This window comes from Limanda limanda, chromosome 20 (assembly GCF_963576545.1).
Source record: "Limanda limanda chromosome 20, fLimLim1.1, whole genome shotgun sequence".
In the NCBI taxonomy this organism is placed as follows: Eukaryota; Metazoa; Chordata; class Actinopteri; order Pleuronectiformes; family Pleuronectidae; genus Limanda; species Limanda limanda.
In genome coordinates this window covers 11356364-11379952 of record NC_083655.1, presented here as the reverse complement: position 1 = coordinate 11379952, position 23589 = coordinate 11356364, and the positions used below count along the sequence as shown (strand labels likewise).

The window sequence follows — 23589 nt, the reverse complement described above, 5'->3', positions numbered from 1 at the left end:
AAAAAAACTATGTACAACGAAACAATCTCCGAAGCCATTGTTGTCTGACTTTTGACATCTATAGAGAAACTGATCATTGCCCATGCAACGCACCAGCAAACATTGGGGAAAAAAGGGACAATGAATGACAAGACAACAAAAGAGGGAGGCAGGAAGGACGAATGAAGTTGTGTATCTAGACATTATTCCCAGGAGCTGTATGCGTGAATGCAAATGTCCAAATCAGTTGGAACAGATTCTACAGTGCAAGCTCCCTCGTACAAAGTGTGTGTGTAATGTCCAAATGATTATCCAGAGGATTTCCACCAAGCGTGTTGATGACATTTCAATATCCGACTGGCTGTGAAACCAAGAATACAAACATCTGACAGTGAAGAGGATGGGATATTTACATAAAAATGGCCAAAAAAATGTCAAACTAGTGAGGCGATGAGATTCGAAAGCTTCCGTTGACCAAAGCTGTCAGACACATTTAAGGTTTGCAATAAACAAAACACTGTGACTTCAGTTTTTGCATCACATCCTGTCTACTGCAGGCTCTACTCATGCGTCACCCCTCAAACCAAACAGACCTATTTTGAAGTAAGTGAGAATCTGATACCGACAACTCCAGTTGTGTGCTGCATGTGTGAAAGTCGACTCCAGACAATGTCCAGACCTGCTCAAGTGAGAAAACAGCTTGGGAGAAGATAAAAAACCTCAGGATGTGTCTTACCTGGCACCGACGATCAGTTCGTTCTGGCCGGGGTCAAAGGTCAGCTGAGAGTAATCCACTGTGCCCTCCGCCTTGAACCTGAAGATCCACGGCTCCATCTCTGCCAATGACACGACAGGAGAAAAACAACGGTGAGCCAATCGGAGCGGAGAGAGTGTGTTTGCGACTGCGGGAGACAGCTGTGGTGATGAATGAGCTGCTGTTGACTTTACACAAGACACTTGAAGAGAGAAGGGATTTTTAAAAAGGCCAGAAACGACAACTCGCTCCACTGCTGCTGTTATTAAGACATTCACTTATTCAACTGCAGGTGCATTAGTTTAAAGCTTTGTTTACTCCTGGTGTAAGTTCCCTCAGACTGGCTCGAATACGTGTGCGGCATAAAATTCTCCAATTAATGAGGCAGGAAGCAGCAGACGTGCCGCAGACTGTGAATGAGACTTTGCTCAGTAGTTACAGGTCATTAGTGCTAATCGCTGCTGACATGTGCGACAGGCTGTTGCCACACCACCACACGCCGACCGGCAGCAACACTCTGCAGAGGTGGAGGCTACTTAAAAATAATTAGCTGCGTGGGACGGCTGTGTACCTGCCGTCGACAGTGAGTTATCACAGCTTGACATGATTCCAGATCTGAGAGGCTTCAGTTCAGCCTCCTTCAGACTGAACAAATCCCACTTCAGACGCCGCCTGCTCGATAACGGGAGAGGAAACGCCGGGGCCAGCAATGGCGGAATGCAACTCGGGTCATTTACTCGAGTGGTTAAGTTTAAGTTGAGAATAATTGCACTTCTATTTTACACTACTTAATAATTCTCATCTATATTTCAGAGGTGGGAAATTGGACTGCATTTTTAATAGCTGTGGTGCATTGCAGATTAAGATTTACATATTAAAAATATTATAAATACCTAACACATTATGAAATGTGATGTATAGTTAAAGTTTAAACTACCTAACAGTATGTAAAGCATTTGAAATGGGCTCCACGACAAATGGCAAAAATATGAAACTGCTGCATATGAATGCATCAGAAATAATTATCTATTATATGATAATAATACAACCCTCACACAGGCATTTCTCTGCATTGCGACTCCAGAAACTCATGAACTTATATCAATTTTTGAAGTAACAAGAACGTTTTGTGCAGACCACGTTAATTTCACAAGATAAAATGTGACAAAATGTGTAAAGCCTGGATGTTTCTGTGTCCAACAAACAGGATTACATGTGATCACACGTGTCCAGATGTTTCCTACATGTGGCCCTCACCATAACATGACATGAAATCTAGTTACTAATACTGAAACTTGACCTGATCTCAAAGGTGAAGAAACTGTAATTTCCTTTTGCCATAGCCCATAAATCTAGATTATTATATTTTTGTGTGTAGGATGCACATTTATCATTGCTGTATAATGCCAAAGTTCAGATTTTTTTTCCCCTCTCTCTCACAAAGCATTCACAAAATTGCTCAGGTCAAACTCTAAATTCTTACCAGCGCTCTCGAATACTGGAGGAAATGAAGAGGAGAATGAATAAAGAATTAAAAAAAAATAAGGTTAAGAGCTGTCCTCGGTTGATAAGGTCACTCGTTCAAAAAATCATTTTACATGGATCACAGTGCTCAGACATTAGTGCTCCTCTGGCTACATGTCTTTAAACCACAAGTCCAGAGCCGAGATGCAAGAGGGAGAAAATGGTGAAATTTAGTTTTCCTGCGATATGACTCAGTAGGAACCTCTTTGATTTTTAAATTCCATTAAAAACTGTACTGTTGAGTGAGTGGTTTCATGGATGAAACGTACACCCTGTGTGAACCGTGAAAACTGATGAGATTCCAAACGTCCCCCCCAGTTTGGGGAACACACACCTACACCTCCACACATAAAGAGCATTAGAGAGAAAGAGAGAGAAAGACAGAGATATCCCAGACAGTCACTGACATCTTATCCACATCCATGCCTGTTCTCATGGCGCCCAATGCATTAACCCCTGACCAATCGAATCTCAGGCCCGGGGTGGTTGCTGAGCGATGAGGACGGCCTGTCTGTCATCTGGTCACCTGATAGGTCAGTTATGGGCGGTCAATCAGTCATTTCGGTGACTAGTGCTCTCCATCGCTCGTCACATGCCTGATCCACTGTCATCATAACTTTTCCCGGCAGTGCTGTACACACAGATCGGATTTCACTTGACGAAAAACGTCTCCATATTTGGGACATTTTCTGCAGAGAGCGATAAATCAGGATTTTTTTCTCTCTTAAAGTTACTCTACAGATCTCAAAAAAGTCTGAGCTATTAGGGACGGTTGCTTCAGTGTTTTAAAATCATTCATCGCTACATCTGTAAGATAATTCCAGACGAAAACATTTCAAAGGGACTTTTTTCAAATTACCGGGAAGCCTTCCAACCGGGCCGATCAGAGAGAGAGAGAGAGAGGACAGCTTGAATACACTCCTCAAAACACATTATCTACTTCTCCGCACACCTGTCAGACGGCATTTCAAATGAAAGCGTGTTCTCCCCTGACTGCATCACAAGCGAGTGCTTCGGGTCCCGGCGACAAACGAGGGATTTCGGAGCGATTCCCCCCCAAAAAAAGGAGACAGACAAACAGAGTGAGAAAACGGGAGCTTCCAAAGAACTTCCCTCCGCTCACGTAAAGGGACCGAACTCTGTCTCCCCTCGCGAAACAACGTCATCTGCTGTGAGACAGTTGTTCCCTTTCAAGTTGCCAGTGATGAGCACACGAGAGCGACGAGAGGAAAAAAGCGTCCTGAGTCTGGTTTTGCATTTTCATTAGAAGTCGGCAAATAAATATCTTGAGAGATCACGATCCGACTTCACCCCAAAGTTTTCATTTTTCAAAAATTTTGGAATGTGCCAACCCTTCGGCACCACTGGGGTTGTTGTTTTTTTATGCCATAGAGCGGATCCCTGGCATACTAATGGAGCTGTGGCACCCCTCGGGGGGGGGGAAGACGCCGCTTGACGAACTTCTCCCCATAAATCTCCCTGACTCACCGGGGGAGGCTCGCTATTACAGGGATGGAGTGTGTGTGTGTGTGTGACAGAAAGAGAGGATATTTGTTGGGGTGTTCAAAAAGGGGGGCAAAAGGTTTTAATTGAACCGCACTCAAGGGATTGATGGCTCTTTGTGACGAGGCCAAGGACTATTCATAAACATTCATATCCGGCGTGGATGGGCCCTCCCAAGGCTCTGTAATGAAATATATACCGAGCTTCCAAAAGTCACACTCTCGGGGGTATAAGCAGATCGTAGTTTGATGATGCAAAACTGTGACACACTTGAGAAGACTTTCAAAAACAACGCTGCGGGATACTGACTCAGCTCCGCCACAGACACTAATCACAGTGATTTGATCTCTGATCTATTTATTTGTCTTTAGACGGGTGGTAATAATTTTAGGGGGCACCCACAGGGGGTTTATGATCCCGTATAGAGCCAACAAATCACCCTTATTGTTAACCTAGAGGAAAAGGAAACAGTAGGGCAGCCCTCAGCTAATAAATATCCTCTAAACCCCCCCCCCAGTCCTATTCATTATCCCGCTTCCTCGAGTTCAGCGCTGCTCTTACATGGCTTCATGTTAGCTGCACTTTAAAAGCATATGATAATGTTATCACATCAGCACCAGTCATGCTTTTACAGGAGACGGCTGCCGATTATACGAAGGCCTAATCACACACACACACACACAGGAACGCACATCCCTTGCCCCCTTCTTCTGCTCATTCCCCATCTTATCCTCTTAACCCCTGTCTTCCTCCTCCTCCTCGAAATAGAACAGCCCATCACTCACATCCTATTTGTTATTCCCCTCTCTGACACGGCGAAGTTGACACAAAGACAAAATGACAGGGTTGTATAAATATTTACACCCAGCATCAGAGACCACGCCAGTCTTCAGTCTGCCAGCGCTCAGAGTTACAGCTCTTCAGCGTTGCCGCGCCGACAGCCACGGCCACATGTGGAACCAATTCTGAAACATGAATGTTTTTTTTTCTTCCCCTCAGTGGTGTAAATAGAGGGTGGCAGTAGGCACTTTGATGGATGGGGAGTAACTTGAGGCTTAACGCTGCCCCGTGGAAATGGGCAGGAGAAGAATGCCAACTAATTGGTGAAGTTGGTGAGAGGAGAAAAATATTCCTGGAGCGGTTGAAAAAACAAACACCTGCCGATTTTTGTGAAAATCGTAGGAGCAAGGAAAGGTTTGCGGCTTCTCTCCATTATGTTATTTTCAGGAAAAACAAGGAGCACATTTCACAGCTAAAAGTTCTAAAAGTCAAATTAGCTTGGCTGTGCTGTGGCCTGAGGGCAACAAGTGAATCATGCAAAACAAAACCACTGCGAAGCCACAAATAAGTGCAGGAGAAAATATTGAATCTAATGTGTATTTAGGAGCTTTTGCCTGTGGGGGTGTTTACATATCCAAAAATATGAGCAGACCCGTGCCAGCTTTTGAAGTGAAACCACGGCTCGGACACTGCTGACCTTGAACGTGAGTAGCGCTAAAGTTAACGTTGGGGAATTTTCCAACTTTAAAGACCTCTGATGGTTTTAAATCTAAAGCAAGCACGCCCAGATGACCAATTGGAGGATCCATGATCCTGGTTTGTAGCTTGTTGCCTTTATGAATGCTATGAGGCCATTTGTTTATTTTCCTGCTTTCGCCCCCCCCTCTCTCTTAACGATGTGTTAGCCGTTCAGGGACGATAAAAAGCCGAGTCCGGTCTGTGGTTGTAAAACAAGTCTGATGGTTCTGCTCCTCGGAGACACGGCCCTCGGCTTGGCCTGTGAAGCCATTGTTTACACTTCAGTTTATACCCTTTAAAAGCCTTCAAGCCTTCACATGGGAAAACTAAAATACAACGCTTTATCAATACAGTAGATTTCAGCTTTAAGCGACAATAACATAGCAAAAGCTTGATTATAAGACTTGCTATAACATATCTTTAAGAAATGGGGATTAAATCTCTCAACGCCCCTCGTAAAATAATCATTTGAATGAAACATTTATATTGGAGCTCTATTTTCAGAGCATAGCGAGTTCACCTTTTGGGTAAACATTTGGAGCACGGCTGCTAAACTTTCTTTCTGAAACCCCACATTTCTGAAACCACCATAGAAAGCAGAAAAACAGCCTTTGGACTACAGCATCCTCGCACCACAGCAGCAGTTCTGTCAGCCAAGTGTTGTGCCAAGTCAGAAAACCACCGTCCCTCGCCGGGTCAGACCGTTGCGGGACACGCCCTTCCACAGTCAGGCCACAATCACATAGAGAGAAAAGGAACACTGAGGGGGGAACACTCTCGGTAAACCCTTGACCTTGGCTTCTCACGACGAGTCACCACCGCTCTTTGGGTTCTGCATTGTTTCACTTTATTTTTACCAGCCCAGCTGAGGCTGTGAGCTGTTCCAGGGAGTCTAGGAATCTCATTGGACTCGGTTCAGATTCAGTGGCAAGAGCTACCAATTAAAGGTGAAGCCGAATATCACTCTTTTGCTTCCAATTACCCTACTGTCAGCTCCAGCCTTATACTTGAATATAGGGGTGTCTAGACTGTCTTTGTACAGAGCAAGGGTTGCTGGCTCTCTCTACTTAAAGTCTTTATGCTAAGCTAAGCAGCTGTTGGCTGATGTTTCAGCTTCAAGCAGTTTTCAGACATGAACTCCAGAAAATGTCTAGAAAATGAGGTCCTGACATATTCTGTAGTTTGTTTTTCACATATAAAGAATGCAGCAGGAGGTCGTCGTGGCCAGACACTTTCACAACAACAAGAAAAAACTATATATAATGAATATAGTAAAGTTCAGGCAAGACGTGGTGCCAGAGTAAGGCACGCAGGAGGCAGGACGTGACGTATAATTTTAGCTGCGGCAATAACATGTTTTTGTTTAAACCACATTGAGACAAGCATTATATCATATCGCCAAAAGCTCTCGAATAACATCTTCCTAAGTTGACCAACCAAACTATATGTATGGCACCTCTTTTTCACCCTGAGATATCGGTATTCACTACTTTCAGTTTAGCGTCCGTCACATGACATCCACACGTCCTTTCCTTTTAAACAGCTGTACAGTTGAGCACTGGCCGTACAGCTCTAAATCTATGTGTGTGTATGTCCAAGGTTTTCCCTCAGTGGAGCGGGATTGTTGTGTTGTTGTGATCCACAAGGGGAGGTCTAATGTGTTTGTAGTTCTCCCAGCTTGGCTGGAGATGACACGTTCACATTCTCAACGACCAGGGATTACACAACATTACATGGCGCACAATGACTCACAAAGGAAATTGAAAATAGGTCTAACGAGAGGTTTCTCTTCCCTTACACACGGTTTGTGCGGCTGTGTATGTGACTGCATGTTCCATTTATGACTAACACTTCTTCTGCGTTTACTGCGAAAAAAAAGCAAAGGCCTATAATTTGGCAGGCTTTAAAAGCTATGTGTACTGTACAGCTCGGAACAATGAGATGCATTTGAAGTGCACAGAGACTATCATCAGGCCATGAAAGAGAAGTTATCGGGGAAAAAACGGAGTGAAAAGCTCTTTGGGAGACCAGGGGATTCAGCAGCTGCTCTGCAAAGGTGCTGATTCTGGCAGATTAGGGTAACTTAGTAAACAAAGTGCAATGATGAAACTCGTGTTGTAAGGAAACTTCCTGTCCCCACATGACAGCAGAAAAACATCTAGTAGTCTTGCAAAGTCTGCGGTGCTTTGGACCATGGCAACAAAACTGATGTGCGCGTAGTTAACAAGCTTGTAAGAAAACTTTGGATGAACTTTTAGGGATCAACACCCTTAACAGGCCAATGAAACCTACATGCATACCTGTTTCTGGATCACTGCAGTTTAATTTAACGAAAAATAATTCCACCTTTTTATGATGTGCATAGACTCCATCTGGTTTAACACGTAACCTAACACTCCCAAAAGAGCACACAAGTGAAGTCAAACGCTGAAGGCGCGACTGGCTGTAATTCACTGTGAGGTGACCTGTGAAATTTCATCCAGGTGCCAGCCGCCGTGAGTCAAGACTCAAAAGTTGCATGTCAGCGTGATCTGGGGAAGTGGAGAACAGATCATCTTCCCCCCTGACATGATGGGAGAGAACCAAATGACGAATAATCACACTTATTTCGATTCCCGTGGGACAGAGAGGTACACGATATCACGCTGATCCACAGCTTCCCATTTCTAACATTAGCAAAGGGCCAACACTTTATTGAGAAACATGACGGACAGAAACACATTGCTCTGAAAGTTTAAAAAAAGGAAGGATGATAAGGTAAAGATACTGCGAGGTGGAATTGCAGAAAAAAAAATCTTCCTCGTTTTCACAGATGTTGAATTAATGTTCTGAAATCTCCTTAGGATCTGCTAAGAACCTGACAGAGAATCAACATGTTTATAAGTTTTCCACAGTGTAAAGTAATCCAGCTATGGCACACAAGAAGAAATTGCTTCGAGCTTATTTTCAGTGTCAGACTTTGAGAGCCCCTACTCCAGGAAATGAACTACTCTGTCATGTGTTGGTATAGCAGCGATAGGAGATGTAAATTACAATGTAAATGCTCAGCTCAATTCTGAACGTGTCCTCAGGCTTCAGGCTTCCGGAGGAGGACCTTAATGAAGACTTTCCAAATGTGGTACTTAATAACGTACTTAACACGCTACGACTACAATATGTCTCCGTTGAAGCTGCAGAGCCTCTAATCCACTTCGCCGCAGGAAGAAACCAGCGTATCATCGCGGCTGATCACTCAGCCCTAAAGACACTGATCCGCAGACAGCCAGTTCCTCTCTCGTCCTTTTCCCCTGTGCAGTTGCCTTTGTGTTAGTGAACCATGTCTGATTGCTTACCGAAATGTCGACCCCCTTTATCAATGCTCCCATAATTCAACCCAAGCATTAAGCCACCGGAGCTTAATGGGCCATTGTGGTACATTAGAAAACACAAACGCATTGACCACGGCTGACCCGCCAGGCTGGTGTGTGGTCCTCCGCACGTAGGAAGCTCAGGGCGAGAACGTACCGCGTTAGCCGGGCAGTTAGTCATCATCACTGCAAGAGGGAGGAGTGCTACCTCAGCTAAGAATGAAGTGACAAAGACTGGGGAACAAAGACGGACTGAGAGCCTGTGCCGGGCGGTGGAGAGGAGTTTTTGGCCTGCATGGATCTTAGTACACGCCGTGACCTTGGTCCTTCAGTCAACTTAATCCACAACAGATAGGATGTGATGATCTGACTGGAAGTCTGCTGGACTGAAAACAGCTCATTGACATTTTGCTGTTGTGTAGAGAGACCGGAGAACTGCAAAGATCCCAACTGATACTTCCCTTCATTAATTTAGTGAGCAATGTAAGAAAGAGTGTCAGGACAATGAACTGTATCTAAAAACTGCAGAGCCTTGTAGTTAAAGTATACAACAAAGGTAATTTCTGCTATGTACATCTTCATTTAAGGAACAACCGAAAAGGAAATGAAAGGAAAGAAGTAGAAAGTTTTCTTTCACAGCCTTAAAAACTGAATATGATTAAAAGTTTTCTGACGATAAAGCAGAAACCAGTAAAAGCAAGAAACTCTTGAATATATATGTCTGTCTAAATTATCACATTTTTATTAGACTTTGATTTCATGCAGACGTAGACATAAGCAGGGTTTTCATTTCTACTCGACAACAGGACTGAAACATTGCTGTTTTCTAGAAATAGTTGTAGTTGGCAAACTAACTGTGCTAATGATGCAAGGGCTCTTAAATATGGACTTTTTGACAAAATATATGATATCATGCTTTACTATAGTGCATCAAGCTAGTGAGCTAGATATGCTAACGTTAGCAGCTTACTTGAGTAAAGTAACATTATTGAATCTATCCCTGACATTATTGCTGGTGTTTTTGGAAAGGCCAATAAAAACTAAAATACCCTTCAAATCGTTTCAATTGCAAAGTATTACCCAATTGTACTATTTCAATAGACAGCGAGAGACACAGCTTGATAGGTAACAAAGCTATGATTAGACAATAATTGTCTGAGATTAACCAACGGTCAATTCACATTAAATCAACTAATTTTGAATTAAACTGAATTCTATGTGTCTTAAATCGAATCAAATGTTCAGGCTCATTGTTTTCAGGTTCTTTTGACCCAAATTATTTTGGGACATGTTTATAATAATTCCCATGTGGATTTTATATTGTTAATACAATTCTAGAGGTGGACTATTGTACTCCAGATTACTTTTGGTACTTTCAACAAAATAAGCCAATGATAATAATAATTTCTTTTTGTGAAAAGGCAGTGGAGCATTCTTGTTGTGTCTCCGTTGCTTGAGAAAATTACCTTAACAATTGGGCTCTGTTAACTACCTGCCCGATAAAAATGTCAATGTCTAGTGTTCCTTTTCCTTTGGTCGTAAATTTGCTTCGGAAAGAGGATTGGCAATGTCTCCGTGTGTGTTTATGTCTCCTAGCAACAGTAAAAACGTCCCGATGAAACGGTGCAGAAACCTTCCATATGTGGTCTACAAATCTAAAGTGGAGGGAGAGGATGATGGAGGGGAGAACCTGATTAAGGTTGGGGTGAAAGACTGAAGGGAGGGAGAAATGGATGGAGAATGAACGGATATAAATTACTGGGTACAGAATACTGGGAAGTTCACAAAACCAAGGAGGAAATAAAAACTTCGATGGTCTCACCCCAGTGTTTGTGTGTGTGTGTGTTTATGTGTGTGTGTTTACCTGAGTGTGGGACGAGTGGGTGCTCCATCTTGTGACAGGGTGACTCAGGCAGCAGCACTGGCCCTCTCCTACAGGCCACGCTCGCAGGCCGCAGGACCAGCATGCACTGCAGCAAGAGCAGTGCATGCTGGGTAAAAGGGCGTCCCATGGGGGCCTGAGCTTGGCTCACTATTCCTCAGGCCTCAGGGGGCCAAGACCATTGGAAAGACACACCTGGAGAGACAGAAGAGAAGCAGAGTCAGGTTTGGGTTTGAACAAAGGCTGATGTCACGAGCGCTGAAAAGCTTTAAACGATATATCACACCTCTGTATCACTACGATCTCAAAGTATTCATGAAAAGCAGTAAAAATAAACCCTAACGAAACGTGAACGAGGGAGGGAGGTGAAAAGAAGAGCGAGTGATGGGGGGTGTTGGGAGTTGTTGTTGGGAGCAGCTCGTTCTCCTCACAGGCACCCAGAGACCTCACCTCTCTCACCTCTCTCACCCGCTGCGTGAATCACACGTGGCTCTGCATGAACTCCCAACACCTAATGAGTGCGTCGTCTCATATCTCATATTACATCCCTTTGTGTGTGTCTTTGTTCCCACTGCAGACTACTTAAGTACTTTCTTGTACTTAATGATGAAAGGCAGCCATTCTTACATGTGCGCTGGGTGCATTCGTGTGTTTTCCATTATTCCAGAGACTGTTTCTTTCACGAGTGACGGATGCGTCAGCCGCACGGCACCCCCTCCTCGCGGGTCAATTAAACCCTATGGCTGCTGCAAGTCTGATTTGTTTGTATTCACACACCCGTATCCTCAAATTGCTGGATATTATACTATAACACTTACAGCATACTCATTCGTCCTGGAAAAGCCATTTGCTGCAAGAAAAACAAAGCCGTTTGCGACTCAATTGCTTATAATTTCTTTATTTTATGTGTGGGGGTGCATTGATAAGTGGTCTGGACCATCTACATCATTACTTTTTAATCATTCATGTCATGTCTGTTACAAGGAATGATTCACGCCGAGAACACAACAGAAGAATAAGCCTTCCCGAATGTATCCCACATTATGAGTGAATATCTTAGCTATAAAAGGGCGAGTGATGGCAATTTGGCTTCGCTAAAATGTATCATATTTGAAAATGTATTCTGCAGTCGAGCCTGCGGAGCGGAAATGGGCTTTTCATTTGTTGTCCACTAACTCGGGAGGGGCTGGGGGGGGTGGAATGGGTTTTGTATAGGAGGAACAGAACAATCCTCCGTCCATGACAGATCTGATTAAGTGGTGAATAGGTAAAACTATTTTTTTTGCACATAGAAAAATCTGCAGGGTGCAAAAAAAAAGGAAGAGAGAAGCCAAACGGAGCGTGGTGGTGAACATTGGCTCTCTGCAGACAGACCTCGTCTCGACTCCTCTCTGAAGTATGAATCGTCCTTAGAAAGCTTAGAGTGGCTCTGGGGTAACATAACACACCTAGAATGGAAAGTTTACTCTGACTTTAGTGTGAATGAATAGGCTTCCTGACCTTGGGGCATTTATGGAATTCATTTAAAGTCCAATGTGTCACCGCACGCTGCAGTGGGGATATGTGGTTTGCCTTGAACCCGCGGAGTAATGTAAAACACCTGTCATCCGCAGCAGGGGGGGGGGGGGGAGCAAGTGACAGCCACTGCCACTTGCCTCTCTCTGTTCCTCTCCCCGTTCGTCTGGATGATTCACTCGTCTGCCTCTCTACTCTTTCGTATCCGCTTTAGTCGCTCTGTCATCTTACTTGTCACTTTTCTTTGTCTGCCACTTTCCTTGACAGTTCCTACCTATTCTTTTCTTTCCCTCCTCCACCGGAGAGCCGTTTTACCTGTTGCAGCTGATGGTGAGCGATTGGTTTTCAGCGGGTCGTCTGTTAGCTGGAACGTTCCTCTTGTCATTTTTCATTGAGTCTTATAAACTTTTATGTCTGCATTCACCGAGCGAAATATATTTCATAATCTGCTGGGCACAGAGGTGAACTTGACATAGGAAATGAGATTATTGCTGTTTTTGCAGTCGTGCGTGTAATTTAAAAGGGCCGCGGGTATTCACACACTCCAACACACACAGACTATGACAGGAGCCGAGGTCAGAGGGTTTGTTGACCTTGCTCCCTCCGCTACATGCACACGACCTCCTGTCGGCCTGTACACGTCTCTGCACACGTGCAAACACATGTGTGCGTATTTGAAAATCACACCAGTTCCACCATGTTGTACATGTATAATATCCACTGCTATTGCAAGCTATCATGTGGCAATTTCAGCTTTATTCATGTTTTGTAGTCTTGTGGTGAGCTTCTGAGATTTCAAAAGTCTATAAATCGTAACTCATAAAGTCAAACTTATTAGAAAAGACACTACTTGCACAATTCAATGTGATAAGAAATACCTTAAATGAGAGAAACCACTTTTGAGAAGAAAATATTTGATGAGTAATTTAACTTTTTAGTTTGTACCAGCAGGTTCTATCTGCTCTCATGAACCGGGTAGAATATATATAACCTGTACTGCAGCCGGCCACCAGGTGACGATTAAAATGCTTCGGCTTCACTTTTATATTCAGTCGGTGCATGATACATAAAGGGACCCACTAATAAAACCATTACTCAACCAAGTATCTTAAATTTAACCATAGAATTTTTAAAGAAAATATGTAAAATAGCAGGTTTGATTCAGAAGGAATGGAGGAATCTAAATTATGTTCATTGGGACTTTTATTTGAATTTGAATTTAATTTATTTTCCTATTCAGCAGTCACAGCAAAAATAGCATTTTGCATATTTAATGTCAGAGTCAAATTGCATATAAGCCCTCATTGTGTTTGCCTTATACTTCCAACATCTGGTTTGAATGAAGCTCCACATGCTTCCATTGCTGCATTAGCATGAAGATGAACCCTAATGAAAACCTGCCATCAGGCAGTGACACACAGGAGACCTCTAAACTCTGACATACTGTAAATATTTATAAGCCATAAATAAGAAAATGCACATGTCACTTTAAAGGCCCTTGGATAACCTGATTTACAACACACGTCATTTGCATCATGCCTTTTTATTTAAGTAAGAGTCAGCCAGGAGTTGATTTAAAACCAAACCATTGGAACAGTTGTTTCATTCCCCTGAAGTGATCTCTGGTGCATCCTATTCTCTCTTTAACTCACAACAAGCCACGCACTGACAGGTCCTGTGGGAGAAAACTGGAAGAGCTTTCTGAGCTGTTCGGTGGTCTAAACCCTAAATCATCTCCAGGGCATCAGTACAAGCCTCCTCCACCACCACCACCTCCCCCTCCTCCTGCTGCTGCTCCTGCTGCTCCCACTCCTACTCGTTTCTCCATCTCTCTCACACTTCTACAAATATGGACACACAAGAGCGCTCGTGCAGCGCCTGAGCATTTACAGCACATACACACACTGAAATCACCTTGGGACCAGGTGATGGATAACAGCAGAGTACATTCAGGGCACGGAGCAGAGGGAACCCGAGCAACACAAAAACTTAGCATGGGGTAAACGATGTTGTCATTAGAAATGCATGTACGGAGCAGATAATAATGTATAATACATCATGCAAGCCGAGATAGTGTGAACTTTGATGTTCTATTGATGTTTTGGGGGGTTTTAATTGGGTTTTTCTTGTGTATTTGTATGCATAAGAACTGTAAGAAAGGTTAGTACTCGATCTAACCAAACAGAGTATGTTTCTATCCTGATATGCACTGTTTTTCTCTTTCAAACCTAGAAGGGCATAGAATATAGCTAGAATATACCGTAGATGCATTGAGATTAGATACAATATACAAAGACCATTTCTGCAACCTTTGTAAAATGTATCATAAAAATCTGATATAATAAAACATGCATAAAAGAAATCCCCAAAACATTGAAAAGTGCCCAATATCACAATATTAAAGACGGTGAAAAAATAATCTCCTGCAATCGCCTAGTTAAAGAAATCCATATTGGAAGGTATCCAACAAGTTTGAAGACAATTGGTTCAGTAGTTTTTGTGTAATCCTGCTAAAATACAGAGAAACTACAATGAAAACATAACCTTTTTGGCGGAGGCAATAAAAAAGTAAGGAAACACATTTACAGACCATCATCAGTACCTTGCTTTATTGCCCACACAGTTTTTGGCTATTACAAACTCATCCGGGTTTTATCCGAGGTCGTTTCTGTCTCCAGAGCAAACAGTGATCCAGGGAAAATGTCGTAAACACAATCAGACATCCATCAGTGATGTAGCCTTGCATGAAAAATATATATGAGCGTTAGCAGGAGCATTTGAGGGGACTTTTGGGACCAAGGCACTAAATCTTCATTCTCTTCATTGTAGTCTTCAACCAAACCTTTAAAACTGCAAAGCCTTCAGTAGAAAGCATGTGGTGTGGTGCCTCCTGTACATAGCCGATCATACAGTTTAAGGAGGTTGTTACCATCTTTTCAAGTTTAAAAACAAATACCGATCAAAATCTATATCCATTGGAGTCTGGGAAAAATGTCATGATCCGCAGACCCGTACTTTAACTTTAGCCATTACAACTAAATGACAAACCATAACTCTGACATCACCCTGAACTCACAAACCAAGTCTTAACCGTCAGACATGTAAAGTAAATGCCCAAAATGTCCTCAATTTCCCCAAATGTCTTCAGAATCAGAATCAGAATTGTTTATATTGCCACGTATATTTGCATATATTGGAAATTGCCATGGTGTGGGGTTTTTTTTGGTGGTCTTTATGCCAAAGGTAAAAAAACTCACACTGGTCCTGTAAATGTGCAGCCGCTCACACACACACACACACACACACACACACACACACACACACACACACACACACACACACACACACACACACACACACACACACACACACACACAATGCTCTACATCTTTGCATTTCGGCCGGTTGAGGTGTCGGCTCACTAATCAATTGAAGTCTTCCTGCAGTAACGAGCGGAGAGAGGATCATATTAACAACCATATTGATTTTGTCTGAGGGCGACTTCATGGTGCTTACATTACATCATACATAATGAATGGACTCCCAAATAATCGCCGGCTTTGCGATCGCCACAGCGACACACGCTCGCACATAAACAAGTTTGTCAAACACGAATGGTACAGATGATCCATCTGTCCAAACACAGTCAGAGTAGTGTGAGATTGAGGTCACACCACAGTGCTGATGGATGCCTCTCTCACTCTCTCTCTCACTCTCTCACTCTCTGTCTTTCTCTGGCCAGAAGGGACACAACCCAGGAAAACCAGTACCGACTTTGCTTTACACCAAAGCACACAAACACGGAGCTGCTTTTCTGTACATATACGTGGCTGTTTACGATTTGTGAGGTAGAACGCTTGGATGCACCCGTCTGGGTGTTTGGCTGTTTATCGTTCTGTCTATCAGGAGAAGTTCTTGCCAGCTTTTGTTTGTTGTTCTGCGTCTCTGTCTGCCAACTGGTAGCTACGATGTTGGCGTCTTGTGTTTGGACCAAAGCAAACAAACACAAACAAACACAGAGAAGTGACGGAAATGTTTGCTTTTTACTTTGCGGTCTGACAGGGACAGCTGTCTACTGGATTGTCTGACAGATTAGTCTGCGATTGAGCTAAATTATTGATTGATAAAAAAAAAAGCAATGACGGGAAATGACAAATGTCTACAAATGTCACAGCTCAGCAAACCGCCGTCTGCCGGGCCAAAAGTACGACTGATTCCCCGGCTGAGTGAACGACAAACTAGACGACCAGGCGGGCAGACTGAATGACAAGAGATCTGCCAAGATAACATAATATAGACGAGTGACTGACAGAGACTGATGACTGAGTAAGCGGCTGCTGCGTAAAACACAACATGATTGACAGATGAAGAGACCGGCCGACTGACCTCTATTCTTTCTTGGCTGTAATGAGGATTTTTTGTTTTTTTACTGACATCTGTCAAATTATTCAAACTTCTATCGTTCCTGTCCCCTGCCCCTCTACGTTTCTACCTTTCATTGACCTTTTCCCTCTGTGTTAATCCTTTCAGTCAACCTCAGTCCACCGGGTGTCTCACGGACTCAGCGGTGGATGAAACAGAAGAATGATGGAGCGATGATATCGCCGTCAATTGGGTTCATTTCCACACAGCAGGGTCCTTTCCGCTCGGTGACCTCGCAGATCAGGGGACGGATTAATTCCGTGTGAAGAAATGTCCATGTCCTTCGAAGAGTGGGATTGGAGAGCAAACATGGACGAGAGGCCTTGTTTGTTTCTGAACCTTATCTGTGGCGAACAGTGTGGGCTTTCGAAGCGCAAATCAAATGTGCACATGTGCGGTTTGTCTTTTCCAGTCTCTCACACGATGACACAGAGTAAACAGCTCTCTCAGTTCTCTCTCCAGCCCAGTTTGCATTTCACACTCCACCTTCCTCATTCTGAAGCAACTTCTTTCTGCTGTTGGATTCAATATAAGTCATCGTCAAGTCTCATTTACGCTGCCTCTACGACGTACAAATAAAGATACAAAGTCACAGCCCACATGCGTCCTTTATATTGGCATGGGTGGCAAGCATTACATCCACTGGAGGGCAGCGCAGTGTTGAGAGTTTATGACAACGACAAATATGGCGAAGATGGAGGAAGTTGTGATAATTCACCTCTGAAGAAAGACGCTACGATATATATACACAGTGGAGGTCCAATTTACTAACTCGCAAAAATATCTCCTCTAAGTTCAGACATTGTAAAAATATCTGTCTCATGTTCTATTGGGTACTATCGGCTACTATTGGCAATGGTTTTATCGGTTTCGTCTGAAACCATTAGCTTTCAGAAGATGTGCACAAATTCTGACAAAATGAAGGTTTACGGACAGAAGGCTTCATGTTTTTGTGTCAACATTGTCTCCTCTTCACCCCCCAAAAAACACAATAACTTTCTAGTAAACAGACATAACGTGTGTCTTACACAACCGCTCCTGGATGTTGGCGGCCTTGGCTCAGCAGCCAATTGTACACGGCTCATCTGGTACTATCGACCCAACTGCACTCATACATATTATATCTATTACTTATTCATTTGAATCCTGAATACAAAGTTTTATTTTTCCTTCACTCTTTTGTTGCACCCTAAACTAAATCAAATCTAAGGCCACCGTAAGACCTGAGCAATGCATGTTCATAGTGAGAGGACCTTGTATCGATGTCTGTCTGGACAAATCAATAGATAATGTGATCATCTCACTTTGTCTCTTTTCAATTTCTCAATTACTGTACAAAACAGCACAGCTTCACTGATTGAGCCTTCAACTGAATTAGGTGAATGGCATCAATTGTGCAGTAAAAGCAGATTTAGCATTTTTGCCTGATAACTCATAAGCCATGCAAACAGGATCTTGGATTGCCTTGAAATTAATAACATAGGTTACATCCATTCTTGTCAAAATTGATTTTTACATTTCTCTCCCTGCAATAGCGTTGGTACACACGTATCTGCACAACTGAGTGGTGCCGTGACAGCTACCACAGCTCAGCAACACGCAAGCAAAAGACGGAAAAAGATCTCCAAAGCAGTGAGGAGCAAAGATACATTCTATTTCTCCAGATTGTTTTTTATTATCTTGAGTTGCTGTTGGTTTGGCATTTTAGAAAATGCTAAAATCAATAAATTGTTTCTAAACTTTCAAAGAAAGTCACACTTGACTCTAGACTCTGGAAACAGTTTCTAGTTGATAGTGACAGGGGATTGGGATGCCTGGCTGCTCATGTGTATTTCTTTAGCGTGATCCTGTATTTTTCTCAGTCTTGACTTCAAAACTGTTCCACAAACAGCTCTAACTTGGAATAAACTCCTAATCAAACAAGTAGTAGGTTTGCTTAAAGACGTGGAAAAACAGATAGTTGTGCTTTGTTTTGTTAACACAGCTCAGGAAACAGCTGCTGCTTCCTGGTGCAGCTTCTTCGGCGCTGTGCTGAAAAATCGCAGGTACTCAGCTTAGTTCAAAGTTTGTTTACAGAAACTTCTGTTCAAACTTTACTGTGGGTTATCAGGGTCATTTAAGATAATGTTACACACCCTGCTGCTGAGTAATGGTTGTACATATCTATACCGCTGCAATTTATTTGTATTCATTGCGCAAACACAATGAATTTTAAACACGACAAAGTTTGTATACTGTGTCCATAGGGGCGTTCTGTATATCACACACATTAGCAGACAATCACTGAGTCAGAGAAACACTCACATGGACCGACACACACACACACGCACACAAACGCACACACACACACCAACTCTCTCTTTTTTGCTAAAAAACACCCAGCAATTTCATGTGCGTCCCACCCTAACTCTCCAGAGGTTCCCAAATCCTGCTGTTATTTTTACTCAACTCGCTTATCCTGGAGCGCTCATGCTGAAGCACGACCACGTGCATCGAGCGCCTACTGGGTGTGCGTGTGTGTGTCGACGCAGCACAACCTCCAGACAAGGGACGGCTGCAACAACATGCAGTGTGCGGCAGGGAAAAAAATGCGACATCATGCCTGATAGGAGAGAAACATCTGCGTGAAAATCTGCTCTCACACGCCACCAGACAGCAATTACCAGCATGACCTGGCCCAGTCTTCGTGCTTCCATGATTGCTGGAGGTAGTTCAATCTGACCTGTGACTAAAAAGCATTACGGAAAGCCTGGCAGGGTAACACTTTGAATACAGAGCAGGGCTTTCGAAACTGTGCACTTCTAAATTTAGGTCAAGGTAAGGCAGAGTCAGGACTTGCAGCCACCTCTATAATTACAGAAAATTAATCATCTCCCAGGTTGCTTGGTTGGTTTCCTTTCGGCTTTTGGCAACTGTGCTATGCAAAAAGATACAGGGAGAACGTGCTTTTAGATACTGTATTATTAAAGCTTGGACAATTTTGCTTTTTCACTGAGATTTCGCTCTGAAGATTGATACCAGCTAACTTAGCTCATGTGACACAAGGGCTCGATAGCCTGCTTTTGTCCAGGGTTAATGAAATCCAAACATTATTTCCAAAACTCACTATTAAACACATTCAAATCACATGCATTAGCATAACATTTTACTAACAGACAAATTCTCAACAAGAAAAAACTGATAATTTCTCAAAAACATGTTGATTTAACAACTTGTTTGAGATAATTAACTTTATCAAAAATACCCATTTTTCTCTAAAGATCCCAAATTAACATACAAGACACATTTCTCATTTGTTAAATCCGTATACTTACCTAAGTGTTAAATTTATAGGTCGGACTATTTATTGACTCTGAGCAGTTTCCAGGCAACCGGAGGAGACTCCAGGAAGTGATTGTTCCCGACCAAGTAATTATCTGACAAGTAAATTGGCACTTTGTCATTTTAGCAAACAAACAACACACAACGTGTTAATTGCTCAGCTTCAGAGGTGATGTTCAGGCTTCGAGTCGTTATGCTTCGCTAACTTATCCGGCTTCTGGCAAAAGTTTTACATTCAGCGTACAGTGATGTTGATGATGTCAGTCTTCTCGTTTTAATCTCGGGAAGTAAGCGAATAAGTGTATTCCCAAAAAATGTTTAACACCAAGAAAACCCCTGACGAATTTCAAAATGTTAAAAAACAGGAGATTCAGAACAGGGAATGAAGAATCTGTTTCATTAGTGAGTATTTAAACAATCTAGGCCTAGTGCTGGTGCAGTTAGAGCATGTCCAAATACAACAGGTGCACAGTTCGAAATAGTCGGAATTAATGTATTTATTAGTCATACCTGTGAATTGAGCATAACTCATTCCCTTTAAGAGCCAGACGGATGTCTTGTATAATGACTAATCTGCCAGTTAGTTGAGAGAAAGCTTCTCTCCAGAGGAAACAGTTTTCTGCAACAATGACTTCAGATCATTGATTTTTTGTAAAAGTCATTTGTCTCCAACGCTTTCCTATGCCTCATTTTAACACCATGGGCCTCAAATTGGCCCAAATGCATATTCTATTTAAACAACGTGGGCGGAGAACAGGAAGTTGACCACACCGCTGTTCTAAAACTACTTAGATCACGTTGTGTTCGCTACAAGTTTTATGTCTACCTGTAAACAGGCTACTGCTGCTGCTGCTGAGAGGTGGCTGTGCAATACGTCATCAACTTGACAAAAAAATGGAGTGGTTGACCCAGGCACTGATCAGCTATTGAGACGGCATGGCTGACACATAACCCAAACCCTCAGGCTGTTCTGTCTGAGCTGCTCTCAATGTCAAGGAAGTGCTGTTCACAGGGAGCAGCTTGTCACAACATCCTTGAAGCGCTCGGAGAGGCTTAAATCTCAGAGAAGAAACCACTGTCCCAAAAAAAAATACATCTCACTGAGAGATGATGTTTCTAGAGCAAGGTTTTACAAAGATACTTCACTGACAGGAAAGCCAGTGCTCTCTCGCTACCAGCCACCTTAAAGAAAGTTTCAGGGTTCTTTTTCAGTTTCAAAGTCACTGATTACTTTTAATTAAGAGCGAAAAACTGAAGATTAACACAGATCCCAGAAACCCAAACTGATTTGCAATCATAAGACAAGTTTGTTGTCACCCTGGAGATGATCAAAACAATCCTTTTCACGGATGTTTGAATAATAAAGATAATGTGTTGGCATCAAAGATTCAAATCAAATTCAATGCTTTTGTTCTTTGTGCGGTGCATCGGCAGAGACCCATCCCCCCGAACGAGGAGAGGTGTCACCTCATGCCTGATCAAGGCAGCGGATCGAAAAGGACTCAAGACTTAACAACAAAATAACTCACACAAACATACATAAAGGGAACACAAACATTACACTCTTGCGCTCCAACAGACACGTACACATTCACCTGGGAATGCAGCGATAAGGAACATAAAGCTGGGGCTGCTGAGGAATGGTGACATTTTTAAAGCTTTAATTACATGCTTGGCTAACGGGTAGCCGACTGTCTCACCAGGAGCAAAATTACACTATCACTGTCTACAGCTGTGCATAGATGCGAGTCTAAAACAGCCATTCGCACAAACACACCTGCTTTCTGCCCCTCGGAGGCAAAGGGAGGCCACCTCGCCGCGCTGCTGAAAATCAAAGGTAACTACCAACTACGGGAACAGCTCATTGATCTAGACTTTCAGAAAACAGCACAGGCGTGGCTCAGAGAAGAAGGAAATACTACCTTAATGCAGGAAGAGTGCTAAGTAGAGTCTAAATGAAAAGAAAATTACAGTCATCCAAGGGTAAATTCCTCTTATTGCGCTGACAACGTGAAATTAGTCACTGGAGACTCTTTTTTCTTTTTGGGTTCTGCACAGTGTGCTGCGGTTTTGAATCATCCAATTACTGATATTGTAATCAATCATATCAGCTTTGGTGGTGACAGGATATGACTCTGGGAATGATGGATGGAATCTCTTACAGATACGATTCCTCTGCAGGAGAGGTCGAGCCCCTGAGCTGCAAACTTACAACTGTACAGTTTGTTCTGTTAAATCTTCCCCGGCAGAGGTGCAAAAGTTAAAAATGTACATTTATCCAGATGCTGCACTTCGGCATTAATCAGATTTTTAGGTTTTACACTCAACTACGTTCAGAGGTTAGCTTAATACTGTACTTTTAACTATTGTACTCTCTGCTATATAGAGCAGTTACTGTGAGGATGCTTGAGAGGCTTAGGAGGTAGAGAAAGTCATCTATTAACCAGAAGGTTGGCGGTTTGATCCCCGGCTGCTCCAGTCTGCAAGCCTGAAGTGTCCTTGGGCAAGGTACCGAACCCAAAATTTACCCTGACGGCTAAGCTGACCATGTGTGAAGGAAAAAGATCTCCAAAGCAGTGAAGGAGCAAAGATACATTCTGCAACTTGTACTTTAAAGTGCTATTGGAGAAGCGCTACATTGTTATAGTCCATTGTGGATTGTGGATTTATAGCTTCCGATCTGGTTAGGGTGTTTCTGAACTCGAGGCACTGATCTACTGGTTTTCTCATCACTTCATGCATGACAACATGGAACACTAAAGAAAACACACTTCATCACAGTTGTTGAAGTCTTTTCAAAATCAGATCCTTCACTGACAAAAGTTTGATCCAGTCAGAGTCAAAGGGAGGCGGAGACCAGGGAAGTGTACCGTAATCAATCTTCCTACGTTCCTTGCAATCAACACATGCAGGATAACAAGCCTAACAGCCTGCCAACTTCTACAGCCCAGTAATTGTATGCCTGAGAAACAACAACAACCACCTCTTTGGCAGGGGGAAAAAAATCACAGGCACGTTTACTTCAACACACGTAGCGGATCTGATGGGGAAGGAGCCATAAGGAAGCTGCCTAAGGATGACTCGTCTTGCTGTATCTGAAGAAATGTGGCAGGAGGGATAGTAAATTAGCTCTCGGCTCCACTGGAACCAATTAATTACCGGGGCGTGTGCGCGTCAGTGTGTGTGTCCGTTGAGTGTCTGGCCTTTGTAATTTTTCTCCCATTAACACCAGAGACAGGCACAACAGTAGAAAGTTATTGCATTAATGAGAGGGTGAGAGGAGTTTGGTTAGCGGCAGCTGCTTTAACATGCAGCAGAAGTGGTCTTGTGTGTGCGTGGGTTTGTGTGCGTGGGCGAGTGTGCGCGTGTCTCTCTGTGTCTCCGTCTCCCTGAACATGTCTCCCAAGGGTAAGGTGGAACAACAGAGGAGCCGAGTCGGATACGGCGCCTGCAGGCACCCGATGTGATCGTGTCTCTGCTAAACCAAGCAAACAGATGTCCTCTCCCTCCGTCTCGCCTCTGTCTGTCTCCCCCCCTGTCTTTAATGTGCACTGGTAAGGAGTGAGAAGGATTGTGTTTCCCCAGGAGCTGAACGCACGTGTCCAGGTAACCCCCTCGAAAATAGAGACACCAGAGAGTTGGAGCCACTTTCAGAAGCAACCTGAAGTCCTTAGCCTCGGGCAACTTGTGTCTCCGTATCTATTAAAGCCATGTTAAAGCGAAAGGCTGCTGTCGAACCACGGAACTACAACTTCAGTAACTTTTCACTAGAGGAAGACTTTATTAGTCCTCGGTGCAATTAAGGAGGTGCGGCCATTGAAACA

At 43.2% G+C, this 23589-nt stretch overlaps 1 protein-coding gene across 1 annotated transcript in view; it reads right to left on the bottom strand.

The window, feature by feature from the left end:
- Positions 1-10637, bottom strand: part of sema5a (sema domain, seven thrombospondin repeats (type 1 and type 1-like), transmembrane domain (TM) and short cytoplasmic domain, (semaphorin) 5A) — a 92912-nt gene extending 82275 nt beyond the window's left edge. The window contains exons 1-2 of the mRNA XM_061093947.1: positions 10490-10637; positions 716-815 (exon numbers count right to left, since the gene is read on the bottom strand). Of these exons, the coding sequence (XP_060949930.1) occupies positions 716-815; positions 10490-10637 (248 nt within the window). The remainder of the gene's footprint in view (positions 1-715; positions 816-10489) is intronic.
- Positions 10638-23589: the final 12952 nt, after the last annotated feature.